We start from the raw sequence: 24,580 nt of genomic DNA on the forward strand, positions 1-24,580 counted from the left end.
GGTCTCTCCCTGCCCCGTGCCACCCTCAGCCGGACCCACTGTGGCACCAACTGGTCCCAGTTTGCCCCAGTTCACGCCAGATGCTTCATCCTGAACAGTGCCAGCGAGTCTTTCCTTCCCCAGAGTGTTTCCAGAGCTCAGTGCTGCAAAGGCCAGGTGTGAATCCTCGGCAAGGCTTCAGCTCCCAGTCCTTCCCAAATCCCCTCGTGCAGGATGAGCGGGGCAGGCATCGGAGTGGTCAGAGCTCCACCACTGCACTTTCTGAGCTGTCCTGGTTCCCTCCTCTTGTCCCCCTCCCTTCTTCTTTTCATCTTCTTGCATTTCAGGAGGGAGAGGAGGAGGAGGAAGGGCAGGGTAATTTTGACTGATGATGAGGAAACTATTTGGTGAAACTCAAGCCAGTTTTTTGTCAAACACTCAGCACCCAGCATCATTTTCCCCAGCCTGGGGAGGCTCATCTTACCCCACTACCTGGAGGGTGTTTAACCTCCCTCCTTCTCCCCAGCAGGTCAGAGTTTTCCAGACTTCCAAGGAAGGGGGGAATTTGTGCTTTGGGTTTTTTTTCATTTGCCTGTCTTCAAACACCACTTGTCCCCACTGCCTTGGGGCAGGCTGGGGAGCAGCTCCTGAGCTGGCCCCACTCTGGCCCCACTCTGGCCCCAAGCAGCAGCACCTCTTAGCAAGGAAAAGAATCCAAACACATGGAGAGCCTTAAAAATTGCCATTTTGGCTTTTGTGCTGAATTACCTTCAGCAGGGCACAAAAGAGAGAATGTAGGCCTGAGGATTTGTGCTGACTGGAGAAGACCAAAGTGGAGAGAGGAAAAGGCTGGAGAGGTACAGCTGCATTGGAGGGACTGGATGCAGCTCTAGGAATGGATTTAATAGAAGACAGGACAGAGGGATCAGAGATCAGGAGCTGGTCCAGCCCACACAGGCCACAGGGCAGGAAAACTCCCTTTAGTGTCTGAGGGGGCCTGAACCTCAATTTTGGCATCTGTGGCCCCTCCCGTTCAGCTCCTGGGGCTCCCCTTTAACTCATAGGTGTTTTATTTTCCCAGAATCTTCTCAATGATGGTGGCCAAGGGCAGGGAAGCTCTCCCAGCCCTGCTCTGCCCAGGGAAGCACCCCCAGCCCTGCTCTGCCCAGGGAAGCTCCCTCAGCCCCACTCTGGCCATACACAGCCCTCACTCCATGTTCACAGATCTTGGCTGATAAAATCTCATCCAGGAAGGTCTGGAGAGAAAGGTGAAGTAGCTCAGAGGAAGGACAGCAGGAAGAGTCGAGTCACTGCCAGCTCCTGAGTCACAGGTCCAGGCAAGACATTTGCCTGCGTTATGAACAACACCCCTTCCCTGGCTGACTAAAAAAGGATTAATTTTTAAAAACCCAGCTGGTTTTTATTATTAATGTCCTACCTGGGTGCCTGATGCTTGCAAATAAAATTAATTTGGGTTGGATTCACTTTTATCTTCAAGTGGTTTCACATCAAGTGTTACAGAGAAAAAAAGTGGCCTGCAAAGAGAACAGAAGTTTTTTTAATGTTTGCCATCAGCTGGCTTCATGGACATGCTATTCTCAACCCATAGAATCTTATTAATTTCAGTTTTTATATCTGATGCCTGTTTTGAATTAAAAAAATCGGAATTTTTGGGGGTTTTGTGATGATTTGGGACAAATACCAGCACACAGCATCTGGTAAAGTTGTGTGAGCATGTGGTTCCAACCTGCCTCGGAGCAGTTGCAAGTGTGTTCTGCATATTTATCAGGTATTATGACACAATTATTCACCACTAGTCAATAAAAAAGGAATTATCCCAACAGCTTCCCTGCCACACATGGGATCACACCGAAATTAGGAAGGAAGAGGCCACAGTTAATCACTCCAAATGCTTCCTGGGTGTTTTACAAGGTACCAAAGGGAGCTTTTCCAGGGAGAAATGACATCCTGAAGGTGCTGTGGCTCAGCACCCACTGCCTCTGGGCCAAGGGAAAGGTGACAGGATCAAAGCAGTGTCACCTTCCTGCAGCGCTGGGAGGGACACGAGCCTGCCACGCTCTTCAGCCAGTGCTCCTTTGTCACAGAAACCACTGGGAAGGGACACAGAGGAGAGGATTTCGGACCTGAACGGCTTCTGCAGGTCTGGGCAGACGTGCTCCTGTATCACAGCCAACACACAGGGAAATTGAACCCGAACCCCTCACGTTAATCCCGCCATGGAAAAAGGGTTTGTGCAGGGAAAGCAGAGAGAGAACGGGCGGAGGTTTCACTGGTGCAGAGGGGAGGCAAGAGCCAGCAGGGATGAGCTGGGCAATGCCACAGAGCTGCTCCCTGTCACCGCAGGGCTCAGGGGCTGACAACAGCCCCAGGACAGGCAGCGGTTCCCGAAGTGTCCCACGCTCAGTGTGGAGCAGGGGAAGCTCTGCTCATGCACAGCGACAGCGAGGGGCTGGAGGCTCGTTCTCCCCGAGAGCTGCTCGGGTGGCTGTGAGAGAAGCCTCTCTGTCATCACCCAGCTCTGTTTCCTCGGGCTGCTCGCTTTCCTGCCCCATCCCGGAGCCGGGATCGCTGTCGGAACTGCTGCTGGCCCCTCTGCTCAGGCCCCTTCCAAGCACAATAAAAGCCTCGACCACCAGCCCCAGAAGTCTCTCCTAATTAAAAGCTTTAGGGATGGATATTCCAAGAGCCGCCGCGATCCGGTGGAAGCGGGACAATGTAAACACCTCAGAAAACGCCTCAGTTTCCACATGAGCTCCCCACATAAACCCTGATCCACCAGGGCAGGCCAGCAGTGAAGGCCGTGCACTGGTCCTTGTGCTGCTCAGACAGCGGAGAGGTGGAAAAACTCCTTCATTCCCGATTGTTCCTGATCAGCAGAGATCCACAAATTTGGCAGCTGGGAGTTTTTTTCCCTCAGCTTTTGTGTGTGTCTATTACTGTTACTGATTCCTCTCCTACAGCACCAAATTCCATGCTCCAGGATGGGTCATAACACCTAAAAAGCAAGAGCTTTTCTTGCCCTGTGGGCACCAGGGATTGGAAATATTTGCTCCACCTTTTCACTGCTCTCCATGGATCCTCCTCTCTGAGGGAAGCTGTGACCTTGGGCATCAGGGGTAGTCCAGCCCATGCTGCACAGTTTGACATTCTCTTCCCATCAGAGAACCCTGAGGCTGGTTTTACGCTCATTAATTAAACCCCATGTGCTGCCTGGGAGGTGGATACAGGCAATCCACCTCAAATTAAGCTGGAAAAGGTTAATTGGCTCCTTGGACCTCACAGGTGCCCTCCCATTCCTGCCCAGCTCCCAGATAACCTGGGACCAGGTTATTCATGCTGGTGCCATGCCCTCGAATCTATCACAGACCACACAGGGGAATCAAGTGAGCAACACCAAAAAAAAAACCCTCCTGCCTATATCCATCATCTCCTGCTTCCCCTCTTGCTTTTCTTAGTATCCAGAAGAAAGAAAGGAAAAAAAAAAAAAATTAAAGGCAACCTGAAACCACTCCACACTCCCAATGAGAAAATAAAAATGGATGTTGCAGGCTCATGTGTTCTATACGTTTCCAAATATTTCCATCTGCTCCTGAAATTTCCATTAGGAGTTGCCAAAAACTCTTACAGAATTGTTAACACGATGGTAAATTTAGATTCTTTTTATGGAGAGACGTTTCCCCACCCTCTTAAAAGTCTGGTATCAATTTGTCCTGTCACTGATAAGCCAGAGGTATTGCTGGATTTGCCCTTTTGCTCCCTGGGATGGGATCAGGGAAGAGAGGCAGCACCCACATTTTGAGTGGGCCCTGCTGCACCCCTGGGTCAGCACAGAAATCCCTTCCAAGGAAATCCCCATCCCCAGCTGCTTTCCCCAGCCTTCACCCCACTGATTGTTCTTTGCTTTGGAAGCTCCCAGAGGAAGGTCGGAGGCTCTTGAGGTGTCCTGCCCATCCACCACCCAGACCCTGATGGAAATCGTGGTGTTAATGAGCAGGTTTCATGCTCAGAAGGGTGCAGGGCAAGAGTGTGGAGTGACAGGACAAAGGGAATGGCTCCAGACTCACAGAGGGCAGGGTTAGATGGGATATTGGGAAGGAATTCCTCCCTGTGAAGGTGGTGAGGGGCTGGGATGGAATTGCCAGAGCAGCTGTGGCTGCCCCTGGATCCCTGGCAGTGTCCAAAGCCAGGCTGGACAGGGCTTGGAGCAGTGTGAGATACTGGAAGGTGTGGGTGGACCTGGGTGATCTTTGAGGTCCCTTCCAACCCGGGTGAGCCAATGAGGGCACATCATCGCTCAGGGGAGAAGGAAACCCCAAAAAAAAAGCTCAGCATGAGGTGGAGAAAGCAGGGAGAGGCCTCAGCCTGCAGGGAACGCTCTCATGAATATTTCCAGCTGCAGTGACGCATCCCTGAGGGAGCAGCCAGAGTTGTGTCACCGGGCTGCTTCCCCAGGCATGGTTTGGTTAAAGCACCATTGCTTTTCAGCGGAACAGGCCATTCTTCCCTGTCAGAAAGGGCCTCTTCGGGCTGGCTCCTGTGCGTGCTCCACGTGGTGAATTAGCAGTGGCATCACTCGGGGCTGGTTGAGCCGCTGTTGGAGCTTTGAGCAAGAGCACAGCAAGTGCTCTGCAATATTATTTTAAAGCACTTACTCCCTGTCACCATTTAACAATAATCCTGTTCCCACAGCAGAGCAAATAAGGGCCGTTTTCCAGAGGAGGCACTTAGTGGAGATTAAAGGTTCGGAGCCCACACAAAAAGGCAGAAAGCTCCACTCCCTCCTCTGGGTTGATGTGAAGAACCCACAGAGCCTGAGCCTTTCCCAGCCTCTCGTTTTGCACCTCCAGACAGACCCCATGGCTCAGCCGGGTGAAATCCCTGCTCCGCCCGAGCTCCTGGGTGACATCAGAGCCTTCTCCTGCGCTCCTGGCAAAGCTGCCCCATTTTCAGGAGCATTTCTCCACATGGAAAGGGATTTTTCTCCCCTCCTGTGTTCCCAGGTTGTTCTGCCAGGCTGCCCCCCTCCATCTCCCAGGATTAAATCTCTGCCCTAGGGCTGATCAGCAAAACCCCAATGGAAAAACCCCTCGGAGATGCCTTCAGTCATCAGAAAGCCCTGCTGGAGCAGCCAGAGGAGTGGGATTGCTGCATGGCCACTGCAAGGGCTCTCTAATGCACTCAGGGATGTTATAAATCATCACCTAATTAATCTGAGTTTTACTCTGCCTAATCTTCCTCAGGGAAGGAGGGAGAGCTGCGAGTCTGGATTCTCGCTCCTGGAGGAACAACATAACAATGGGTTTGGGAAAGGGGAATTAAGGATGCCTCATTTTATTTTTTTTCTCTTTCAGGATATTCCCTGATGTGCCCCAGAGCTTTGCCCATCTCCCAGATGATTTCTCCACCTGAATTCCAGGGGCTGGGGACAGGCTGGGAGGGTGACACAGAAAACCCACAGCGGCTGCTCGGAGAAAGGAGCCCTTCCCACCGAAAGGAAACCGATCTGATCTCCTTCTGACCCCTTCCCTGCAGCTACACTCGTCAGATTTCCCTCCTGATGGGTTCCTTCTCCGAGAGCAGCCTCCTCCTCCCGGATCCCGGGGGTTTCGGGGAGAGACACCAACAGGAATAAGAGCATTGCCACCTGCAGCCTGCTTGGAAAAGAGCTGCTGGAATCAGCCCTGCAGGCTGCTCCTCCACCTGCTGCTCCCAAATCCCTCGATTATTCAGGAGTGACGGGCAACAACCCTTGTTTCGTCGTTGGAGAAGTTAATTAGTTTATTTTATGTCTAATTTTAATGTTTGAGCCATGTCCAGAGATGTGAGCTCGGGGGAAACAGGGAAGTTTCCAGCTGGTGATGTTATTCACAGCCTGGGGTGGTGTTATCCAAACCTTGGTGTAAAACACATGGGGTTAAAATTTTCCTTGATTTTAATGTTCCTTTTTATTTTGAGACCAAAACTTCCCTGTTTTCTGTGTTAAATTCACCCAGGGATCCCCAGCAGCCTCCTCAGCTCTGCAGAGATGGGAGCAAGTGTGTTTATATGGATTTTAAGTAATTTTATCTTTAAAAAATGCAATGTTATGAAATATTAACAGTTGAATATTAGTGATGTGCTCTTAGCCAGATCTGCTTTGTTGTTTTTGTTTTTTTTTAATACATGTAGGGGAAAAAAATCGCATTTGCCTGAAGAACACGTCAAAACTTGAACAGATGGGAGTTTTTACCAAAAGGAGACTGTTCTGCTCAGACATCATTCCCTTTCCAAAACCTCAAGTAAAGTTTCATATCTTTCAGCAAATCTTGGAGTGGGATTATAAATTCAAAATAAAAATACAGAAATTTCCGATGTCGAGCTAATAAATGCCAGTTTACAACATTTTCTGGTGTCTTAATGAGAGCCATGTGACCAAAGCTATACATTATAGGAAATAGCCAAAAGGCACAAATGCTTTTACAAGTCCATTTTTAAATGCAGAGGACTGATTTTTACAATTTTAACACCAGAGGTTATTATCCTTTTTTAATTTAAAAATTACTGGGTTTTTTGGGTTTTTTTTCCATTTTCAACATGCTCTGCACTGCAGGGGATAACCAAGCCCTGTCTCCAGAGCCCCAGCGCAGTGCAGGGATGTTGATATTCCCCTGGCAGCTCCCAAAATTCAGAGTCACCCATTTTCCATGTTTATATATCCCTGGCAGCTCCCAAAATTCAGAGTCACCCATTTTCCACGCTGATATTCCCCTGGCAGCTCCCAAAATTCAAAGTCACCCATTTTCCATATTTATATATCCCTGGCAGCTCCCAAAATTCAGAGTCACCCATTTTCCACGCTGATATTCCCCTGGCAGCTCCCAAAATTCAGAGTCACCCATTTTCCACACTGATATTCCCCTGGCAGCTCCCAAAATTCAGTCACCCATTTTCCACACTGATTTTCCCCTGGCAGCTCCCAAAAAGTCCCCCATTTCCCCCTCAGCGTTGCTTTGGTGGTGCAAGTGTAGCACCCACGATGATTTTGGATTGTCGCAGCATCATTAAACCAAATTTATTTCACTTAAACCCTGCAAAATAAGACAGTGACCATAATGGCACTTAATGGGATCAGTGAGGGAAGAATCGGGGCTGTTCCCAAACCTCTCCAGTTGCGAATTGTCAGTTTGGTGTCACAGCAGAGCTGAGCTCTCTGCTCCTCACAGCCTGGCCCCGGTAATCGCCCCCAGCCCCATCTCTGCCCGTCCCTACTGATGCCGTTCCTCCTGAATGCCCCTAATGCGTTGTAGCCTCCAGCCACCCTCCCTCCCCATTCCCAGCGCCGGGAAAACACCACAGATGAGGCCAGGCACTAAAAGGGTGGGAGGCCACTCTCTCTTAAGACAGAGGTTCCTGTAATATTTCCAGTGGTGCTTCCAGGGCCTTGGGCACGCGGGGCACATCCCAGTGGGGTCCCAGGGGGGTTTGTGTCCATATGTCCTAAATGTGGGCTCCAAGCTCAACTAAAGGCATCAGCTGCCAGCACTGAGGCTCAGCTAGGAGGAAACTCACTGGGTTAGGCTCAGGAGAGGTGCAGGGATGTCCTTCAGCCTGGAACGGCTCCTTGGTGGACTGGTTCTGACCAGGATGGAGCTCATTTTCTCCCCAGTAGCCACTCTGGGGCCATGTTTGGGGTTTGTGCTGAGCACAGGGTTGGTAACACGGGGATGTTTTTGTTACTGCTGAGCTGTGCTTACACAGAGTCAAAGCCTTTTCTGCTCCTCACCCCTCCAGTGTGGAGGCTGGGGAGGCACAAGGAGCTGGGAAGGGACACAGCCAGGACAGCTGACCCCAACTGACCCCAGGGACATCCCAGGCCATGCAGTGTCAGGCTCAGTGGATAAAGAGGAAGGGGAGGACATTTGGAGTGATGGCCTTTGGCCTCCCTGCTGTGTGTGATGCAGCCCTGCTGTCCTGGGGATGGCTGAGCCCCTGCCTGCCATGGGAAGTGGGGAATGAATTCCTTGTTCTGCTCTGCTTGCATGTGTGGCTTTTGCTGTAATTATTAAACTGCCTTTATCTCAGCTCAGTTTTCTCAGTTTTACCCCTCTGGTTCTCCCGCTGGTTCTCCGTGGGGCCAAGCTGCTGGAGCTGGGGTTAAACCACAACAGCTGGGAAGGAGCCACAGCTGGAATCTGTGCTGGCACCTGGAATCTCCGAGTGCGACCATGAGATCAACACGTGACCCCCAGACTGTCCATAGGAGCCTTCAGTGGCACCAATCTCATTGTTGAATATTTGCATGTTTCCATTTATAAACGAGCCCAGGAGACTCTGCAACCCTGGGATGGGCCATGGATGTGTCCTGTGCTCCCCTTCAGCTCTGCCTGGTGGGCCACGGAAGCGCTGGCTTTGCAAGAGTTAAGGGCTGGGGGCTGGGAATTAATTAACATCTTCCATCTTCATCTGATCTCAGGTGGATACTTAATGTTTTTGTCTGCAGAGGTTTATTTTCCTCCAGACTGATTGGATGAATTGTGTTCCCAGAGATCAGAGAGTTCAGATGGCAGAGGATCCTCTTACCAGAAGATGAAAGCCAACATAATCAACTGCACAACTTCAAAACATGCAGCTTGTTCTTGTTGGCTGTGCCTAAGTTTTCCCTGCAGAGAAGCTGTCGACAATGACTTGATATCAATCCAGTAACAATCCCTGGTTTCTAATAATAATTTGCACTTCAGTAGAAATGTTCATGTGAGGCTCTGAGAACATTTAGCAGATGGTCATTAGTGAAGCTCCCCAGTTCTCCTGCGAGGAAGAGATAACAATTATTAGCCTTGTTCTACAGATGGTGACACCGAGGTGAGGCACTGAAAGGTGAAATAACTCTCCTAATTTTCCGTAATGAGCCAGTGGCAACAGATCCATGAATGGAACCCAGGCATCCTGCTGAGATTACTCCACAAACCCTGTATCCTTATCTTTCACAGGAAAACATGGTCAAAGAGGTGAGCCTGGAAAGCAAAAAGCAAATGACTCAAAGGCAGGATTCATGACACATTTCTGGAAATAAGGAATTAGGTCTGGGTCAATAAATAACTGGGAAACCAGGGGGACGCAATCCGAGAGGCATGTGAGACAGGGATGGATGGAAAAGAAAGAAGATAATGGAAGGGAGGGGAAGGAAAACAGAGCAGCTCTGACTTTTTATTTCCACTCTTGGTTTCAATCAGCCTTGTAAAATTAAAGGTTGGGCTCTGAGGAAGGAGAGAGCTCCATCTGCTCCCGTGAGGACACATCCACTGGGTGAGGCTTCAAATGGGAACGGCCGGTAACAAAACCCTCTGAAGGCTCGTCACCCTGCAGCCAAGTGCCAGCCATGGGGACATTGGTAGTGTTTGGGCACCTCAGAGAACCCTGGGGAGGGCAGAGACACAGGGCTGGAGCTCTGGGAATGCCGGCTCTGCCCCTCAGCATCACCCACCAAACCGCGGCGGTGCTGGCGGGGCTGGAGAGCGCTGCCGGCTCACCCCGGCTGGAGGTGCGAGGGCTGGAGCTCCAGGGGCTAATTTTAGCTTCCACTTGCACTGCCTTTGCCTTTCTCACCCAGCAGGGCTGCCCTGCCAGCACCGAGGGACTGGCTGGTGCCCCGAGCCGCCCCACTCGCATCGCACACACGCCGAGGAGAACGCGGCCCAACTGTGCAGTTTATAAAACAGCCAAGTGGAAGCCAAAAGACTTGAGTTTAATCCCTCCAGTTAAGTCATCTAGATTCCTTCTCGCCACCAGCCATCTGATCTCAATCAGCAAATCTTGGCCTTCCTCTCCTGACCCAGCCGAGAGTCGCGGTGCTGAGGCCTGAAGTAATCTGCATGCAAAATGCTTTAGTAATGATTCCTCCAGGAGGGACTGCTTTGATTGTTATTTCCCAAAAGCCCTCCGATATGAAAGGGGGAGGCGAACAACAAAGGTGGCTTGGTAGTGTTTGCCATTAATAATTTGTCAGCGTTCTGTAATGTTCCTGCATTTATTTTCGGTACCTGTGGTTAATAGAAGCCTATTGAAAGAGACCACTTTCTGTGCATGCCTTAAAAGCAATCACTGGGTGTTAAACGGGATGTGCTTTTAGTCTGAAGCTACTTCCAATTGTCTCTTAGTAGGATTCAGCAAGCAAATGAAACAGAATGAAACATCTGTGTCCTTAACATCAACGAACTGCATCACCTCTAGGTGCAGTGTGTCCTTCAAAACCTTTGCAAGGTCTTTATGGATTTATGGCCTCACAGAATGGCTTGCGTTGGAAGGGATCTTAAAGATCATCCAGTCCAGGGACACCTTCCACTGTCCCAGGCTGCTCCAAGCCCTGTCCAACCTGGCCTTGGACACTGCCAGGGATCCAGGGGCAGCCACAGCTGCTCTGGGAACCTGTGCCAGGGCCTGCCCACACTCCTAGGGAAGGATTTCTTCCCAATATCCCATCTCAGCCTGCCCTCTGGCAGTCAGAAAGCACTCCCACTTGTCTAATCACAATTATATTGATTTCAACATCACTCCAAGCACTTCCAGCACCAGACAGCCAGAACTAGAACAGAAGTGTGTTGGAGTGATAACACTGGGAAAATATGGGAGAGCAGCAGCCATGTCTGACTGGCAAGATCTTGACTGGAAAGGCTCGAAGCCCAACCATGGACACCAATGGGTGCTCCTGTTGCAGGTGCCCCTCAGGGCCACGAGAGCTTGGTGGAAGGAGTGAGTGCTCAAAGGCAGCTGGTTGGTGTAAAAATTGGGATTTTGGAATGCTTCATCCAGCATATTTGCATTTTGGAAGCCAATATTACTGCCCGTCCAGGAGGGCTCCCAAATGAGAGGAGAAAGGACACTATGAAGAAGGGCAGTTCTGTTCAGCCCCGAGGACCCCAAGTTCCCATCTTCTTTTCCTCACACCTCAACTTCCCCTGTTCTCTTCCCCACTTCCACATGATGTTCGTTGGGATAACGCAGGAATCCCTTCCTAGTTTCATACATGAAACAGGCAGAGGAGGCAGAGAAAACAGGATCTGCCATTTTCAACCCAAATAATTGCATTACAAAGCTCAGCACGGTTTTCATTATTGTGCCGCGTTCAATCAACCTCCATCCCAAAGGTGCACACGGATCTCAGGCTGTTCCAGGCCTTGGCAGCTGCTTCGCTGTACTTGCTCCTTTTTATTTATTTTTTTTTTCTTTTCGTCTTGGGGCTTTTAAAATTGATGGGAGGCTGAAGGCAAGAGCTGATGCATTGTAGATGACAACAAAAGAGGCTCCATAAAATTGCTTTTGGCATCTCGTGTGCGTTCCGTCTACATCTTATAAATTACTGCTGCATTACGGCGATAAAAATAGGTTTGTATTTGGAATTGATTACAGTGAGATAAAGCCCTAATAAAAGAAAAAAAGCACTGGTGCATAAATATTCTGAGCATACAGGGGTAATTTGATTTGATAAAATAAAAGTATGGCTCTTAATTTCTTCCTTTTAAACAGAACACACACGCACACGCAGCGCAGGGAGAACTTCAGCAGCTGTTCAGTTTAGGATTCTCAGAAATGGGTCTGTGCCTCTTGCAACTCTTCCCTTCCAACATTTTTATGGCAATCTCAGCATCACCGGCATTCCCGCTGCTGGGTAACGTTCCTGCTGCAATCCCAAAGCGTTCAGCCCAGGCTTCTGTGCTCCTTCCAGGTGATAAACATTGGTTTTCCTCACACTTCAACTTCCCCTGTTCTCTTCATCACTTCCATGTGACATTAGGTGGGACAACGCAGGAATTACTTCACAATTTCATACATGAAACAGGCAGGGGAGGCAGAGGGAACAGGATCTGCCATTTTCAACCCAAATAATTGCATTACAAAGCTCAGCATGGTTTAAAAGCTGTGCCCCTCAAAGTTCTTTTGCTAACCAGGCTGCTTCTCTGGAGTTCACTGTGCAGCACCTCAGCTCTGCAGCCAGTGCTCTCGCCTTGCCGGGACTGCAGGATCAGCAGAGGGAGCCGGGATATTGTTTTCAGCAGTTCTAACATAAATGGCAGGGTAATTTTATTTACACGAGGAGGAGGGAAGCAGCGATTCATGTTTCAGCATGGCCAGCCCAGCACACTTCACTCCAGCAAAGCGCTTTGGCTCAGCCAACAAATCCAGGGTGAACACTGGCCTTGCACGGCCTGAGAGTCACCCTTTGAGAAAAGCTTCGCTGCAGATAACAGCGACGGGGCTGCCAGGGGATCCGGGGCTGGGTGCGGCAGCTGGGGAATCACAGAGCAAAGCAGCACATCTGCTCTGCAGCCCGCAGCTGCACCAAAGCCCCTCGGCCACATCGCCGGGAGGTGCCGAGCCTCCGACCCCAGCAGAGCCCAGCCCCGAGAGCTGCACCCCAAACTGATGCTGGGCACGGGGCCGTGTCCCCTGGAACCCCTGTTAAAGCTGGCTTGGGGAGGGTGGGGGCAGGAAGCCGCTGCTCCCGTCCCTCCAGCGCGGCGGCGGAGCCGGGCCGGGCCTTTGATGTGGGCTGGACGGGATGTGGCTGCGCCTGCTCCCGCCAGCCCGAGCAGGGAAAGGAAAACCAGCGGCAGCAGGGCTGACAATTATCCCTGTCGAGCAGCTTGAGCATTCCTGAGTTTTCAGTAATGTACGATAAGCTGTTGGGAGTAAGATGATCCCTAAAAACCTCCCATAGGACTGGCAGAAGCTGCCCGAAGCGTGTCCCGACACAACTGGTAGCACTTCCACTGAGGGAAACACAGGTAGGCTGAGAGAATGTTCCTTTTAAATTTCATTTATTTATTTTTGTGTACATTTTCCGTAATTCGACTGACATACCATTGCTATAAAGATGCCCTGCTCTTTGAATATTTCCATCCAAGACCACTAGTTTCAAGTGTGGTTATGAAAAGTCACGGCAAACATATGACTGGAAAGAGGTGGTTGGTTTTTGACTTCCAGGCAGTTGTTTGAAGCATTTCAGAGATGCACACAATATTCAGCAGAACACACGCACGCACAGTGCCGGGCTACACACACACACACGCACACGCACATCTGGAAAACTGTTACAGTGGTTGAAGTTTCCAAAAAGGTGTCCTGTCCCCTCTCAGCAGCAGTGAAAAACCTCTGGGTATCCTGAGAAATCAAATCAAAGCGCAGTGAAGAGGATTAACTTATCCCATCAGCAGGGTTTGGGGTTGTTTTGGGGTTTTTTTCCAAGTCAAACGTATTTTGCCAATCTGATTTAAGTGAAGAAGGTGGGGAGAAAGAATCTGTGGCAGTGAAGGTTAAAGAATACCAGTGCAGCATGGACCTAAAAGCATCTCATTAAAACAACATCAACTAAAAGCCTCTCAAACGTTACACACGTGGTCCTGCTGTCACTCTCCTACTCCTGCTCACCTCCAGAGCACGAGGAGACAACACAGGGAAGGGCTGCAGATGGAGCCAGAGGGAGGGGATGTGCAGCTGGACAGGTGGGCTGCCAGGTGACCACGGAAGGACTCTGGAGCACAGGGAGAACCCTGTGACCTTGGCAGCATCTGACTGATGGAACCTGGCAGTGTCTGCACCTGGCTGGAACAGGAGCTCAGAGCGTCCATCCTGCACGGGGCAGCTCCAAACCCTGGGCAAAGCCCAGAGGGAGACTGACAACCATCCCAGTGCCACCTCACACCAATGTCAGCACCTCTTTCCTTTTCAGTAACACTCTCCAAGCCTGCTCTGTCTGGCCAACACACCCTCCCCAAGGCTGTGATTCGGGGTCCTGCCTTAGGATGTGGCGGTTTTGATTCTCACAAAGGAAAGAGTTCCCTCGACAAGGATAAAAACTGAAAATCACCCACACTGCAGTGCCCTGCCTTTAATCCAACACCACCTCTGCCTTTGCTGCACTGATGGCACCCCGGGGGCTCTCCTGAGGAGCTGGAGCTGCCCCGTGCCCTGGCTGCGAGCGGGGTTGTGTGAGGTGACAGGCTGCGAGCAGCACAGAGCCCTGCGGAGGAAACCAGCAAAGCCTGAGACAACACAAACAAACACCAAGCAATTAAGAGAAGGATGGGAGATGTGGTCTGATGTACTTCTGCCAAGAAATAAATATTTTACGCTGCCTTTTTTTCTTTTTTGAAAAAGCACTTGCATTGTGTTTTTTTAAATCTGCAAAATGGTCAAGTCACTCCTTGCACCCCCCCAAGCACAACACGTGCTCACACACACACACACACCACACACACCCTCTAATGCACAAAATTCCAGCTTTGTAGAGCTACTGGATTTACTTTGAGACAAGTTTCTTGTGCATTTGGACAATTTACTTTGAGACAAGTTATTTGCAAGAAGGCAAAGTTCATGCACGGCTTTGACAGCTCCACTTTCTCATAAATGGTTTTTGAAAAGCAGAAAGCGAATGAAGGCCAAAGCTCCATTTAAAGTTCACCTCGGATGCCTGAAAAGCATTTATACCCACATCCTTCTGAGGTCCCTGCTTTATGAACTTCTAATCAATTCCACATTCTGCTACCCAATGTTTCTTATACATAGGGGAGAGAAAACAAACCAGAGAAGCAGCGCGAGCTGTCTGGAAACAGCTGCACCACAGCGCCCAGGCTGCCCAGGGAAGGGCTTGAGTCACCGTCCTGGAGGGGTTTAAAATGTGTGGATGTGGCACTTGGGGACATGGGTTAGTGGTGGCCTTGGCAGTGCTGGGGTTTTGGTTAACTCGATGATTTTAAAGGCCTATTCCACCCTGAATGTCTCTGTGGTTCAGTGATTCTATTACTCTTTATCAGAAAGGCTGGGGAGGCTTTGGAAGCACCTTTCCAAGGGGAGAAAGGGAATAAAAAGAACAAAACCCGATGGGTTTTGAGCCTCCAGTCCTGACTCTCTCCCACACTTACGGGATTCCCCTCAGCATGCCCTACAGAGCAAGAAGCTGCTCATGAGTTGCTCCATCCTTTCTGCAGGACACGTGTCCTGCATCCCCAGAGGTGACACTCGGCTGTCCCCCAGCCCTGCCTTGGGCAATCCTGACCACCCCAGTGGCTCCAGCAAACTCCATGGAAATTTGACAGAGAGAAGCCTGGCATGAGCCTTGGACAAACCAAGTTTGCCACCAACCAGATTTTAATTTTCAGGTGGGAAGTGGTTGCTTTGTCAGAATTCGGGCGATTTTAATGATGTGACACAGAGCATTTTATCAGCTAAACTGGTGCTACTCAATCCCCTCTCAAAGGAATAACTGAAACCCACCTCGTGCTTCTCCTACTAAAAACCTTAAAGATGAGCAGGTTTCTTCAGAAGCCTCCAAGATGTTAAAAGAAAAATCAAAAAATTACAATTTTTTAAACCAAGATTCCTTATCCCCATCCCTAATTCTAGAGCAAACCAGGACACTAAAAAAAATTAATCTAAATTGCTATAAATATAATTTAAAATCGTAATTAGCTGTCTACTGCCATCCCAGCTGTCAGGAGTATCGATACCACAGGGGTTCCACATGGCTCGAGGGCAGGCTGGGAGATACCTGCAGCACCTCTTGGATAGTACCAGAAAAGGATAAATAATAAATAAGAAGAACATGAGAAAGAATAATCAGCCTTCCACGTGTGTGGAAAAGCAGAGACTTTCACAGTTAGAAACCAAATGATGTTACTGTAAAAAAAAAAAACATGCTAAAAATAAAGTAAAATAAGGACTTGCATCACAGCAGGGTGGGAAGTCTTCTCCTTCCTAACATCTTCAGGTGCTTTGCCTGCACTCTCTTCAACACCAGAGACCACTGGGAACTGGGTGCTTTTCCATTTTTTGCTCATATTTTGGTGTTTGGAGTTTTTTTTTCCTAGCCAAAATGATGTAGAAATATCCTTGTTACAGATTTCCCACCATCTCGAGAAAAAGCAGATTTCACACCTTAAGACAGAAAGTCTAGAAATCCCATCTATTGATGCTAAACATGGAGCTTTGCCAATAAAACTGTAATTCCTTAAACTGAAGATTTTGGACAATTTTAGACAGTTGGTTTGGTTTGGTTTTTTTCCTACAAGAAACGACAAATTTTACTCCAACACATTTCCAGCTTACAAGAAGCTTCATTTAGCAGCTTCCCCTTGTTGTATTGCTACTAAAATATGCAGAATTCCAGCTATTTTGTATGTTGTGACTATTTCCAGCAGCCCCTGGCACAGGGACAGCTCTCACCAAGCACAAACCACTCGATTCACCAAAATAAAAACGGCGGCCGAGCCCTGGAAATTCACTTTACACATGGATTTTAAAGGGAATATTCGGAGCCAAATCCTGGGTTTGGGGGATGTATTTTGAGCCCCAACCTGCCAGAAGCCCCCCAGAAGGCAGAGTCCATGCTGCAGGTGTTTATGCAGGACTTGGGACTAAATTTGGGCTAAATATGGATGGAGAGCTCTGCAGCTGGGCCTGGATTTGGGAAAATTTGATCCTGGCTCAACAGCTGTGACAGAGACTGGGATTTATCTATAAACACACCCTTTTTTGGCTCTCACGAGGCACTTTATCCACATTTCTTCACTCTGGCTGTGCAAATCAAGGACACCTGGCCCTTCCTGACTTTTCAGAGTATCCACCTTGAAAAACACCCCACACAAATGGTGAGGGGTTTTGGGTGTTCCGGGACACTTCGAGATGACTGGAAGTTCTCTCCTAGAGGGAAAAATCCCAGATGTGGCAGATCCCAATACCTCTGTCACACAGTTCCTGGGGAAACCGTGTCCATGTGAGTTTTTGGAGGTCCTGGATACTCCAGGCTGCTCTTCCAGCCACCAGACACTGGCCCCTCTCACTGGAGCATTTATATCCATCCACCTCCTGGAACGGTTCGGTGCGTGATGGGTCACGGCCTTTTGGAAAAACCATGGTCTGCTCTCTTTATTTCCTCCAAAAGAATCATTATCTAGGGGCAAAACCAGACTGAGTTAAACCCTGAGCTGGCCTGAATTATTCCTGGAAGATAAACCAAGCAGCAGCTTTCCTGATCGCTTCAGGAGTACTTGGGGTGTGTTTAGTCTTTATTCAAAAATTACACTATTCCGAGTTTCCTGGATTTAGCTAAGCCCAAAAGCGAAAGTAACAGATCAAAATACCCTGCAATAAAACTTCTAGGAAGGGTTTTCAGGTCTGGCTAAAACCAGACAGCTTTGGAAATCGCCGAAAGACGTCTGATCTTTTGAGATTTCCATCTCCACTTCCAGTGCACTTCAGGCCCTTCCAAGCTTTTCCCGGCTTGTCCCCACGGAACCTTGCGGCCGCTGGACTCTCGCCCCATCCTCTAAAAACCAAGAGCCTCTCGAGGAAGGGACTGTGGCCCATCCTGGCTGCTGGCTGGGCTGAGCCACCTTGGAGCAGGGCTGCTGCAGCTCCGGAGCTGCTTGGCTTTCCCAGAGGGATTTTTAATGGAACGGACAACGAAGGGACAAAGTCTTGCTTGGGCTGGAGACCTGCAGGGTGGCTGGTTTAGCTAATCCCCAGCTGTGGGATTAGGGAGCAGGGACTGGGGAGGACAGGCAGCTCCTTCCTCTCCCAAAGCACTCCATGGACAGCCGCATGGAGGCTCCTTCCCCTTCCTGCTGGCTGCCAATAAAGTCCCAGACATGCAAATCCAACCACGAAGGTGCCTGGAATGAGGTGTCCACGGAGGCCAAGAGCTCTCCAGCATCCCAGGGCTGCTCTGAAGGAGCCACCTCACAAACATCCTGCCCCAACTGCTCCCAGGGGAACGGCACCGCCGGCTGTGCGGACCCCTGGCGAATTCCTTCCTCCTGGTGGGCTGTAAATTGGGTATTTCCAGCATTAAGCTGGTCAGAGACCACCTTAAATGCTTCCCCTCTTCTCTCTCAGCTGCAGAGGCCTCTCCCAGGCTTTTCCCATCGTTTAAGGCCACACAGCAGCAACACATCTTTGTTCACTTGCAGGTTTTTCCCCGTGGGTTTCTTTGGGATTTAGATTTTCCCCCCCTTGCTGGAACTGGGGATGCAGTGGCAACCTGGGACCCACTGCCCACAAACCCGGGCCTGAAGGAAGATGTGGGGAGGGAAAGGGCAACCAGGCTGCTCTCAGGCTGTGCCCTCGATGGACCTGTGGCTGTGTCCTGCCTCTCTTGATGCTTCAGACCCTCCCTGGCAGGGTGGACTGACACCAGCTGCCCAGCAGAGGACTCGTTTTGTCCCTGTGCCATAAAGTTCACTGCACTCTCAGAGTCCTTTTCATCTATCCAGCAATGGACCTTTGTGCCTGCAGCACCAGCACCAGCAGCTCCTGGCTGTGTTCATGCATCTGCAAACACCCCAGAACTGAGATGCAGCTTTTTCTGGCCCTATTTATTGACAAAACCCACTGTTTTTATGGAGTGGGGTTATGTGAAGGAGCAGAGTCCTTTCAGCCTTCAGCAGAGCTGCCACTCCTCCAGCCATGGTCCAGGGGGGAATCTCCCAGCTCTGCAGAGCACACAGCAAATTTCACATTCTCCATCTGCTCCAGCAGAGGCTGAGCTGAAATATTAATGAGGAGATCTGATCCCTTCTCACCAGAAACAATCTGGGTTTTATAGCCCAGGCAGAGGCCAGAGGAGCAGATAAAGCTCTGGGATTCATCCTCTGCTGCTGGTTAAGGGCTTTCAAGGAAACCAGGAACCTGGGGGGAGGACACAGAGCGTAAAACCTGTGGACATCTGGTGTGTTTTGTCCACCCTTCATCTCCCCAGGCTCAGCCCCCACCTCTGGGCATGTCCAGAGCAGAGAGAGGACCTCTAACATCAACAACTATAACATGGCAATAAAGATTAATGAGCAAAACTTGCCATTTTATGTCTAATCCGTGGGGATTTACAATCATTAATCTTTATTAGTGTGTAATAACTGTTTGGACATCAAGGACAGATTCTCAGCTGGACAAAACTGGCCTCATTCCAGCCAAGCCAGTGGAGCAGTGCCAGTTTACACCCTCCATGACCCCAGCTCTACATGAGACCCATCCCATCTGTAGAAATCACACCACTGACAGTCTTTCCCCAACAGCAGGGGCAGAGAAGTGAAGGCAACTGTTTGTCTTTCCCTGTATCCCAAAAAGAGAGCTGCATGTGTCCAGGAAGCTCAACAATAGACATGTCAATAAACACGAGGAAATTCAATGAAAAAGCAACTGCAACAAAAGGAACCCCAAGGAGCGGGGAAGTGGATGATTTTTGAGGCAAGACTAGAAGATCTGGTTTGGCAGGAGCGTAACTAAGGGGGATGCAGCAATCTTTGGCATGTGAAAGAGTGAAAGCACCAAGAGGTTCCCAGAGTTCCTCTAAGAGGAACAAGATGGAAAAGGGGGGGAGGAGGAAAAAGAGCATCTTGGCTGGATTTTCTGAGAGAGGAGTTTGAGGGTTGTTTTGAATAAAAAAGAGGTCTATTAAACGAGGGAGGTGGTGGGAACCTTGTCCGAACTACATCAGACCAGCCACTAAAGCAATGTTTGACCAAGCAGGATTTCCTCTTCCAGAACTTGTAGGGAAGAAGGGAAACGTGCAGGTACACCCTTGGCTGGCAGCAAGCATGGAGAAATCCCAGCTGGGGCTGTGCATGCCCTTGGCCCCTGGCAGCACCTGCTGAACAACAGGGAGATCAATTGCAGATCTTTTTTTAGGGATTTTTCCAAGTAGGGACCCACCAACTGCCTCCTCCGTCACACACCTGCCTCCAGAAATGATGTTCCACCTCTTTAACAGGTCAGAGTTGCCTCTTTGTCACCAGTAAACTCAACAAAAGTCAGGGAAACACAGAAATACAGTACAGAGATATCTGTGTCAAGGTTTGTACACCTGGAACAACTCCAGGAAAGGTGGGCATTGCACCCAGTGCAGCAGCATGAACCTGGTGGTTAAAAAGAGCAACCAGAAAATGCCCTCCAACTGCCCTTTCAGATTTAAGGGAACAGAGGGCTCTTGGGGACCCAGAAAACACCTTTCCTGCCAGTGACAGCTCCAGCAAGGGCAAGACCTCCAGCATCCTGCAGATTGCAGGAACATCAGGAGCTGTATGGGGGGGGGGGAAGAAGAGGATGGACATCACACCTGGGGACCCCTGGGGATGGGCTGTGCCTCTTCCCTACATCCTGATAACCTGTGGCAGGTTGGAGAGGCCCTCCCTGCCCTGCAAATCCATCCACAGCTGGTCCAGGTCACAGCTCAGTGCTGAGCTCCCAGCAGCTTTGATCTCTCTCTGATCCCTGGTTTAGGGGTTCTTTCAAGTTTATGGCATTTGAGACCCACTTCTCTAAAAATCCCAGTTTGGGGCAACCCCACAGCCCTGTGCTGCATGAACACAGAAAACCTTTGTGAAGAAAATCCTTAAGCCTCAAAAGCTTTGCTGTTCAGGGGGCAAGGCTGCCAGGAAAGGTTTCATATCCCAGAGCCTGTGTCTGTCCCAGGCAAGGCTGTGCTCGTGTTCTGGCCAGGCAAAGATCTGAGCAGCGACCAAAGGCTTTTTTTATCTTCACAGAGGTTACAATCAAACAGCAGAGACAAGAGCCTGACTTTCATCCTGCAGCCCAGCAGGTCTGCAGGGCTTTGAAGCACACAGGAGTCCCTGGCTCTCCTCCCTGAGCTGAGGCCACCAAGCTCAGGCTTCTGTCTAAGAAATTCCCGGGTCAGGCCCAGCTTTGTGTCCACCACGAGGGATGCAGGGACAGCCCCACAGCCCTGCATGGGCCCTCCCCTGCCACAGCTCCCCTCAGCACTGGGGATCTCTCACAGCACTTCCCATCCTCATGCTCAGACAGCTCCACACTTACTCTGGGCTGACGCAAACAACTTTAAAAGGAACAAAGTCATGGAGAAGGAGCAGGGAAGGGAAGTGATTTGTTGAGTGCCCTATTGTCATGTCATTAAAACAAAGGGATCTGGCAGCCCAAGCAGTGCAAGAGCAGAGAGCATAAAAGCAAGCCCTTTGTGGAGGCATGGAGGAATCCTTTTAGGGGGTTACCAGCTGCAGACAACACTGCCATTAATTTTCTATTGGAAAACGCTGGTGACATTAATATCTGCTATTAATACTGAACTTTGACAGTATCTCATAAATTCAACCTGTCAATTGCAATGGCACTGAAATGAAGGTGCTCTGAGGTCAAGGAGATGCGGTGTCCAAACGAGACTTATATTGCAGGGGAAAAGCAGCAAAAACAATCTTTAACAAAAGCATCAGATCCATATGTAGGAAAACCAAAGGGTGGTTTTAAATGTCATGTTTTTCAAAGCGAGAATTGATGCTGGAACCAAGTCTATAAACTGGCTGGCTGGACTTTCAGCTGCAGCTGAGGACAATCAATCAAAACAGCTCTGTGACTCTGAGAAAGTGAGAGAGAGAAAACACATACACACACCATGGAATATGAGAGGGCAGATCATGAGCCATGCGAGGCCTCTTAAAATTACACTGTGAAGTAAAACATCCTCGTGTTTCATCCGCCACAAAATGTAACCTGAAAGGTTCCCCTCGGCACAGAGCGGGATACGGAGCTTATCCTCTACCGAGGGCTGGGCAGGCTCCTGGGACAGGGCTGAGCAAGGGGAACCTCCTCCCCAAAGCCTGCACGGCCCGTGAATCACACCCTGATTCCTGCAAGCCCTCTCTGAGCCCCCTGCTCTGCAGCTGAGGGCACAAGGATCAATAAATCCCAACAAATGCTCTCCTATCTCTGTCACTGCCAGCCCCAGGGCAGAGCTGCACCATTCCAGGCTCACAGCCACCCCTGTGGTGCAGTGACAGTGGCAGCCCAGGCACTGGCGGTGTCTTTGTGCGCCTCTTCAAAGTGTTGGCATGTCCCCAGCACCCCTGCCACAGCCCCTGCTCCGAACACTGCCCTCCCCATCAGCCCTTCCATGGGATTGCTTCCCAAAATCTGCTCAGACTGTTCCAACCTGCGCCAGCAGAGTCTGGAGCTGCTAACCTGGCAGAGCAGGGTGGAACGATGTCCTGCACAGCTCAGTACTGCAGAGCAGGGTGGAACAATGTCCTGCACAGCTCAGTACTGCAGAGCAAGGCGAGTTTCTGCTCAGACCTGGCTCCCAGAGGCTGTGCCCAAGCGAGGGGTGGGGATGGAAGCGCGTGCAGGGCACGAGGCACTTGTGCAGCCTCCAGGACAGCTGGAACAGACAGGCAGGCTCTGTTCCAGGGCTGGGGGAAGGAGCAAAGGCAAAGGCAGAGGAGCTTATGGCCAGGCCAGGCAGCTGGGCAGGCGTGGCTCAGACCTGCATTAACGTGGAGCCAGCGGCCTCGCCAGGCTCGGCAACACTCGCAGGGCACAGTGCCCCCGGCTCCAGACAGTGCCCCATGACCTGAGGGCAGGGTGATCTCCAGCTCCTCTCCCACCTCACCTGCCCCCTTCTCCTGCCCCTGGCCTGCAGCTTGTCCCCAGGGACCCGGCCAGGAGCAAGGAGCTCCAGGCTGGGATGGGCTGTGGGGTCCCTGTGTGGTTTCCCAGGCTGCAGCTCCCACCTGCAGCCCAGGGCAGAGCCCAGTGCTCCTGGCTGCCTGCAGCATCCCAGCTGGAGCTGGACACAGCCCAATCCACGTGCCAGCACGGGCTCCTGGGAGCGCTGGCACTCCCAGACTCTGTGAGCAAGCACGGAGGGATTGCTGCCAGTGCAGTGCCACGAGCTCTGGAAACCACCACTAAAACATCCCGTTTTTCACAGGTGTCATGCTGTGCATCCTGTGATCCTGCCTCACCCCGAGAAGGAGAGAGGAACTCCCTTTGAGGCCCAAAGCAGCTCATCCCCAGCCCAAGGGAGCCTCGGGCACTGCAACGCTGCTGGGCAGTGGGCACTGACCAGGGCAGCCTCCTCTTGTCTTTGTGCAACTTCTCTGACAGCCTCCTTCCCTCCAGGCCTCTTGTCCCAGACACGGTCCCAGCAATTCCCAGAGCTCCCAGCCCGCCCTCTCCAGCAGAGCAGGGCGGTGGGACAGAGCTGGCCCAGCTGGAGGCCGGGCAGCGCCAGCCGGACTCGGAGCGTGGTGTCCGGAAAGAGGTGACCACAGGGGACACCGTGGCCTCCCTCCCTGACACAGCTCGAGCAGCTGAGCTGCAAGGCTTGCTTACCAATTCCTTTTATGATGCACATTAAATATATTCCGCAACAGAGACACTTCTCCTCTGCTCTCCTCTCCTCTCTCCTCTCCTCGGACACCTTATCCCCAGCCAAGCTCTACGAGTGCTGCTTGCTGTGGCCTCATTTTGCATCATCATCATCATCGTCACCACGCACTCATCCTCATATAAAACAGAAATCTATTCCATCAAGCACTTAACATAAATATTAAAATAATGGAAGGGACAAAATATAAATCTACATACAACTTCATGACTACCATAGCACCTATTACCATGACAAAGCAAATTCTGGTTCAAGGGGAAGGGAAGGGGGATGAGGAGCGAGTTAGGAAGAGGAACTTCGACTGTCATTAAATATGTAAATCACTCTTTCAAAATGCGTTTTCTTTGTTGTTTTGTTTTTGTTTTAAGGTTACCAACCTTATTAAAATTCATTCCACTAACCAGCTCGTTCTATGTCACTATGGATACCAAAGAACCCTTTAAAAAAGCTCGGGCGAGGCGGGGGTTTCTCAGAATAAAAACAAAACAAAACAAAACACGGCGACTTTCTGTTGGTGCTTCCATGACAAGTCCTGCCACGCGCCCCTCCCCTGCACCCACCAGTCCACAGAAGGGCAATTCTTTTACAAGTCCAGTTCTCAGTCTCCCAGGATGAGCTTGACAAAAGAGGCGACGTCTGTCTCTTTGGATTCGTGCAGGGTGAAGAAAGGATGTTGCTGGGAAAGAGAGAAAAACCAGCAGAGTTTATTATTCACCATGCTGAGGGCTGGAGCAAAAAGCTTTTCAGACAATCCTCTAGACAGTGAAGAAGGTTTTGCCCTTAGCATCATAATATTGGGCTTTTACAGCCAAGGCAAGTTGGGGAGCCCAAGGGCTGCTCCATGAAGTTGTGATGGCCTCCTGGATTCCCCCTAAACCCTGCCCTGGCTGGGAGGGCTGAGCTGGGCAGCTCTGGAGGCAAGGGAAAGCCTTAGAAAACCCTCTCCATCTGCCCCATAACATCTCCCAGACCATGGTTACCCATCCCACACGCTCCAGCTCCAACTGGAGCAGTGCAAACCTTGCTGACTGCAGTGGTTTTCCCTCAGCTTCCTGCTTTATCTGTGTATTTATTTACCCTCTGGTGACTCCTGAGTCTCATTTCTTCCCTGAACTGCCCCTCCTCGCAGCAGGAGTGGCTCCTTCACCCCAACCACCACACAGGAAAGCCATCCCGACTGCAAACCATCCACACTTGTGTGTTTAACTACTTCATCCTGACCGCCATGGGGAGACAGCCTGCCAGAAAATCCTGCCTGCGTTTCAGCACGAACGGAAAAATACGTGTAAGGAGAAAAACCACAACCAAATCCCCCCGACAGCAACAAAAGCCCCTCTCCATCAGCACCAGCAATTCAGTTTGGTTGGTTCAGCAACACACCAAGCTGAGATCCCACCTGAAAACCCCCAAATGCTTGTT

At 50.5% G+C, this 24,580-nt stretch overlaps 1 protein-coding gene across 2 annotated transcripts in view; it reads right to left on the reverse strand.

Moving 5' to 3' along the window:
• Positions 1-12,778: 12,778 nt before the first annotated feature.
• MAP2K6 (mitogen-activated protein kinase kinase 6) overlaps positions 12,779-24,580 on the reverse strand; it is a 53,215-nt gene continuing 41,413 nt past the window's right edge. For both annotated transcript variants that reach the window (XM_069032906.1, XM_069032905.1), the window contains exon 12: positions 12,779-23,837. In XM_069032906.1, the coding sequence (XP_068889007.1) occupies positions 23,760-23,837 (78 nt within the window). In that variant the 3' untranslated portion in view covers positions 12,779-23,759. The remainder of the gene's footprint in view (positions 23,838-24,580) is intronic.

The sequence above is a fragment of the Aphelocoma coerulescens genome, chromosome 18, assembly GCF_041296385.1.
Source record: "Aphelocoma coerulescens isolate FSJ_1873_10779 chromosome 18, UR_Acoe_1.0, whole genome shotgun sequence".
In the NCBI taxonomy this organism is placed as follows: Eukaryota; Metazoa; Chordata; class Aves; order Passeriformes; family Corvidae; genus Aphelocoma; species Aphelocoma coerulescens.